The sequence below is a fragment of the Styela clava genome, chromosome 15 (assembly GCF_964204865.1).
Source record: "Styela clava chromosome 15, kaStyClav1.hap1.2, whole genome shotgun sequence".
NCBI classification, from domain to species: domain Eukaryota; kingdom Metazoa; phylum Chordata; class Ascidiacea; order Stolidobranchia; family Styelidae; genus Styela; species Styela clava.
In genome coordinates, this window is record NC_135264.1 from 4693587 (window position 1) to 4699586 (window position 6000).

The 6000-nt window shown below is 33.7% G+C and overlaps 1 protein-coding gene across 1 annotated transcript; it reads left to right on the plus strand.

The window, feature by feature from the left end:
- Window positions 1–476: 476 nt before the first annotated feature.
- On the plus strand, window positions 477–4002 carry LOC120334599 (uncharacterized). Its single transcript, XM_039402104.2, has 4 exons — window positions 477–666; window positions 1046–1198; window positions 1693–1820; window positions 2500–4002. The coding sequence occupies exons 1-4, from the start codon at window positions 505–507 to the stop codon at window positions 2714–2716; spliced, it is 660 nt and encodes a 219-aa protein (XP_039258038.2). The 5' UTR covers window positions 477–504; the 3' UTR covers window positions 2717–4002.
- Window positions 4003–6000: the final 1998 nt, after the last annotated feature.

A 6000-nucleotide genomic window follows, 5' to 3' on the forward strand; every position in this document is an offset into this window, starting at 1 on the left:
ATGTGAACCTTGTTTGGCAACTTATGAAGCAAAGTCTGAAGTTCATACATTTATAGATTTTTAGACAAGAATTTAGCGCATTTTTGCAAAGCGTCCTAGATTTTTTAAACTTTCACGTACAAAATGAAGTTTAAGCGCAACAAATCAAATATCATTTTTGTAGAAGTCAGTGATTAAGAAATTTATGGTTTATATTTTTTGTTCAATTTTGGTGTAAGTGTGCAGTAAGACCCTTGAATTGCATAAAATAATCAATTGTCACACTTGCTACAACATCCTTGCGTTATACGCATACAGATCCACCAGCACAGAGGTATATAGAGCAAAGGAATGAATTCAGTCTCACGTAACCCCAACCGTTAGTTCTATTTTTTGATTACTCTTTGAATATTTTAAAAAGCCATGATTAAATATTTATGGTATCCAAAAAAATCAAATGTTATAACAAGTGTTTTTGTTTCATGGTAACAGAACAATTGTTTTATAGCACAATTTAACTAAGTTATGACCTTATTAAATGATATAACATACAAAGTTATTGACTGTAGCAATTTGTACTCAGTTCGGACCTTGATCGAAGAACATTACACGCCACATATCCCGCTGGGAAAGTATTTGAAATGTACTAAAGAAGATTGGATACCGACATATTATACTCTAATAGAGGTTGGTTTATTTTATCACCAGATTTTAAATATAATATATATATATATATATAAGTGTTTATGATAAGTCGCTTGACTTGTTTTGTTTATTAATTGTAGACTGGCAGTCATATTTCAATAACCACCCTTTCAGTTTAAGTCAAAGTTATGTAAATCATATTATAAAAGTTGTTTCAGTTAGTTATCTTTGTTGTGTAAAAACCCAAGTCTAAGTATTATATTCGTTAGGTATGATATTTACAGTGCTGCTGAAATGATATCAAAAATATTTCCAAGCGACGAGCGATTTAGTATTTTCAACATGTATATATATAAATTGTTTTTGTTTTGCACGTGAAGCTAGTCTTAATAGTATTTGATATATTCATATTTAATTCCAGCCTTTTTTAAGTCGAGGAAATTCAATCGGAGCTTTTTATGGTAAAGATGATGATTTGTGTGGAGTAGCTATTAATGTAAAACCTGATCGTACTGATGAAATGAAATACTTGAACACGCTTCATTTAAACGAAAAGTATGCAGCTGTTTATCGAGTAAGATACTCTTATATGAATTAACCATAAATTTTCCGGAAAGTTAACCGATATCAAAACTTGAAAAAAAAATCGAATATGAATTCAATAATAGTCACGAAATGTGTTTTTTTATAGGAAAAATCAACGAGACTATAGTAGAATTATGAATAAGTTTCTTGACCATGCTATATATTTGCTCTGGAAGTTTTACTACATAATATTTACAATTTTCCAAGCCAATCTCCAAACGTTTTACAAAACGTAGACCGCAATCAAGTAGGTCAACCGTGAATATTACAAATACGAATTAAAATATGACAACGATATACGCGTCGGAGACCTATTCAATTGAACGTCAGTCATTGCTGTCCTGAATATCTGAGCGGTTTTTAAACATGTTAATTTTTCGCAGCTTTTTCGAGAAAAACTACTTTTTCACAATAGTTAAGATAAGTTGTATATCGGTATGAATGAAGTCAATTGTATAAAATCTTTCGTTTTTTTTCGATTAGCTCATGTCATCGATGAGCGGTAATGACATGCCAAATACTCTTGGAACTGACCGCTACTGGGAAATAAAAATGGTAACTGTGCATCCGAAATACAGAGGAAGAGGTTTGATGACTGAACTTGTCAAAAGGTATGAATATCCAGTAGCATGGTAGTGACTTTCAGTAAAAATTAATGAAAACATTGTTGTAAGTACATTGCTAGCACCAGCTGAAAGTTTGTTGCCGACGCTATGTGAAGCGATTCTCGGATTATAAAATTCACGGTCTATACAATTTAATGACGACAAAAGGCCAATTTATTGTTTTCAATTTCAGCTTACTCGTTCGACTGGAGCAATAACTGGATTAGCTATTACTATATGAGACCTAATTTGATAATACTAATCGACATCAAATTAATATATATATATTATATTCTAAGATTTTGATATTAGCCTTGTTTCTTATGAAATCAACTAAAGATGACATCGCGTTTATAAATAATTCATAGACCGTTTTCCATCAATTACAATAAATTAGTGTCACTCTGATTTAGTTTTTATTATTTACGCCTTCATCACTGCCATTGTTTTGCATGGTGTCAAGTAAAGATAAAGGACGGCAACAATTTGTCGTACTCATACTAGTCAACCAAATTGCATGTTGATTATGGCATTCCAGGAAACAAATCACGAGAAATTTATAATAAATAATATTTTCTTGGATAATTTTGCTCATTCATGTGTTAACAATCGTTTTGGGCCTAGAAAAAATAATTCAATATATTTTGCATCATATGCGAGTCAAATGAAAACTCATTTTGTTAAGGTCCACAATCTTGGCCAAACAAAGGGGAATAGAAAAACTGGTGATGTTTCAAACATACGACCAAAGCTTGAAGTCTCCGGAAAAAATGGATGGCTTTGAAATTATTAGACAGTTGGATTTGAGGGAATACGTTGATTCAGTCACGGGCAAGAAAGAGTTTTCAGGAATGAAGCCGCCATACCACTTACAAGTCATTATTGTCAAAAAAGTATGCTAGAGTATATAAAGAGAAATTACGGATGGCAAGCATTGTTGAAAGTACATATTTGGTAATCTTTTAAAAAAATGTGGATGCATGGAACAGGGTTATCCAAATCTACTGAATATTCGAATATCAAAGGACTCGAATACTCATTTAGCTTATTTTCGAATAATGGTCCCTTTTCCGCCACAGCAAAACAATTTTCTGCGATTTGTCATGTGTTGTTACGGCGATAAAATAGAATCGGCACCTTGAATATATGTTAACTTCTGTGAGAGCGTGCGGCCATGTTGTTACGACATTTTTGCACGGTTAGGATTTACATATTTATCCCTACATATTACTTAAATTTAGGCGGGATGCTATAGTTCTGGGTTTATATATATGGTTTCTAATTTTATTGGTTAGTAAGAGTTGATCATTCACCCTACATCTTATCGTGGACGTCGGTTGCAAACAAAAGCAATAAAACACTTTGCGTCGTACTTAACCATGATCCATGTATCATGCGAGTGTTCATATTCAAGTTTAGACCTTCATGATTTTTGCTATATTGAAGAAATAATGAACACCTATAGACTGAAGTAATTAATTAAGAAATTTTATTGGTTCTGTTTTTTGGGGTTACAATTAAAAATATAATTATTTTCAATTGAGATTCCAGTCTAGTGAAAAGTTTGATACCTACTGGTCAATGCTATCTACCTATGCCCTGGAATATAGTTCCACGAGTTCAGCATTGGAAAGAGTATTTGGTGAAAAAAAATCAAATCTTCTGTAAAAGAATCATTTTTCTTGAATAAGTGTTTATTAAATAGCCCGTCCCCATCGTGACAAGCGAGGAGGCACCAATTTACGGAGGGAAAAGGTTGCATCGGTCAATGTGATATTTGTGAGTCAACTTACCATTGGAAAAAAACTGTGGTATGAAGAAGAGTTTGGCTTGCTGACTATTTGTAAAATTTGATCAATCTAAAATAGAATTGATTCCATGAAATATATATAGTAGATAATTTTTCAAGTTCAGTAATGAGCGAAAAGTCCTATACAAATCATGACACTGGTGTAATAGTTTATTAGAAACGAGAGTAAACCAGCTCATACAAATGATATTTAAATATCCAGGGCATGTCAAAATTTACGATTGATTGCTTTCGTACAGTTGCACAAGTAATTTTCAAAAGGCTACGGTGAAAGTAATGGCTAACCAAAGGGTTGCGTGCTGGTATTCGCCACAAAAATAAAATGTTCAATTCCCACATTTTGAAAAGAAGTATAAGTACTTTTCTACAAATGGAAGACAGGAAGGCAAGTTGGTCCAAACAACCTTCCAGCACGCTTTCTTAAATCAGTTGCTGATCTCCCTGCGCCATGTTTAGTTGAATGTTTCAATTTCGTTCGAAATCTTTCCTGCGTGTCTCAAAATTACTCGGGTGATTCCCCTTTTCAAATCTGGCAATAAAAAACGGGTGTCCAATTACAGACCAAGTTCGATACTTTCATTGATAAATAAAATATTCGAGCGTTTGATTTATAAGCGGCTCACTAATGTTTTTATAAAACATGATGTAATAAATATATCTCAAATTGGTTTTAAAATAATCTATCTACATCGCATGCTATTTTGGATTCAATATCATATATCTATGATAAACTAGAACGGATAATGTTTGAAAGTGCAACATTTTGAGATCTAAGGAAGGCCTTCGATACCGTAAATCATGACATCCCAGTTTACAAGTTGAGACACTTCGGTATTAGGGGTATAGCAAACAAATTCATTTATTTATAGTTATTTAGGTAATATATTTCAATATGTTCAAGTCGGGTCGTATTCTTCCTCTCTTTTACCAGTGACTCACGGAGTTCTTCAAGGTAGTTGTTTGGATCCACTGCTTATTTTAGTATATATTAACGACATATCTTATCTCTCTTCATTCTTTTCCAAATTGATTACTGAAGATACTAATCTCCTTTACAGCGACAAATCTTGAAGTGAATTCTGAAATTGCGAAAATATCTAATTGGATGAGGTTCAATAACCACACCAACGCAAATCTAAAAATGGTATCGCGATCCAAATTAATGATAAAAAACTTGAAAATGTTTTTTCCTATAAATATCTTGGCGTATACATAGGTAGCAAAATGAAATGAGATGTTCACGTATCCAAATTGGCCGTTAAATTATCTAAGTCGGTTCGAATACTATACAAGCTTAAAATTTACATTGCCATTGACACTACGGATGATTTACTGCTCCTTATTTCAGAGCCATATCCAATATGGCACAATCAGTGGCGTATCTACATAAAATTGCGCCCATGACAAAATTTGAAGAGATGCGCTCCCCTAGAGAGTTAGTTCACAATTTATAATGACTCTCATGGGAATGAGTTAATTGTACGTTAATATTTAAGTAAAACTACGAGTTTCAGGTATTACCAATTTGAAATTATTTTATTGAAACATTCAACGAATGAAACTTTTCTCTTTTTTTGCGCCCTGTCCAAACGGCGCCCATGGCACGAGCCATGGCTGCCACACCCTAGATACGCCACTGGGCACAATTGCCTAGGGTTCAGCTGATGAAACCCTGTTACATCGCCGAGCAATCCGTGCGATGTCTGCTGGCAGACATTTTAGTGCCTTTTTTCACTTGATTATGATTTATCGTAACGAATGACAAGTCTTAGCAAAGCTTTATTGTTATCAACCCTTCTTTGTATCGAGCAACTTGTCACAAATTTTAGATCGTCATTTGGGAGTTGAGAATATGGAGTTTTTCATGATTTTTGCATTATTATTGCTTATTGAAAGAGTGCAAATCAACGTTCCACTCCGTTAACGTGTGTTTTATAACACGGTGGGAACACGCAGAGTAGGGTCGATTACCCCTATAATGTAACTGGTGAAATAGAAGTTGCACAAGATGTATGAGCATGATCGATGCTGTCGTCAGTTACAGTTGACAGATCGTGACTTTGCAGTTCTCGTGACTTTGGACTTCTCAGTTGTGTCACCGCAGATCAATATTGGCATCATTTCCTTTATCTCGTGTACTTGCTTCGGAATATTATTATCATGTGCCCGTTATGTTGTGTAAGGCTTTTTAAGCATGGTTGTAAACATTGGATCGGTTCGTATTTATGGTTTTGAGTGCCATTTATAGGTTTTTAATTATGTTTCAAAATTCAGACAACTCAATGGTCATTTCGTCTGATCGACTTTTGTTTTAGTTTTCGTAATCCAAAATTAGTTCTAGAAAAACTCCGATAAACAAAAGTAGATACCAGTTTT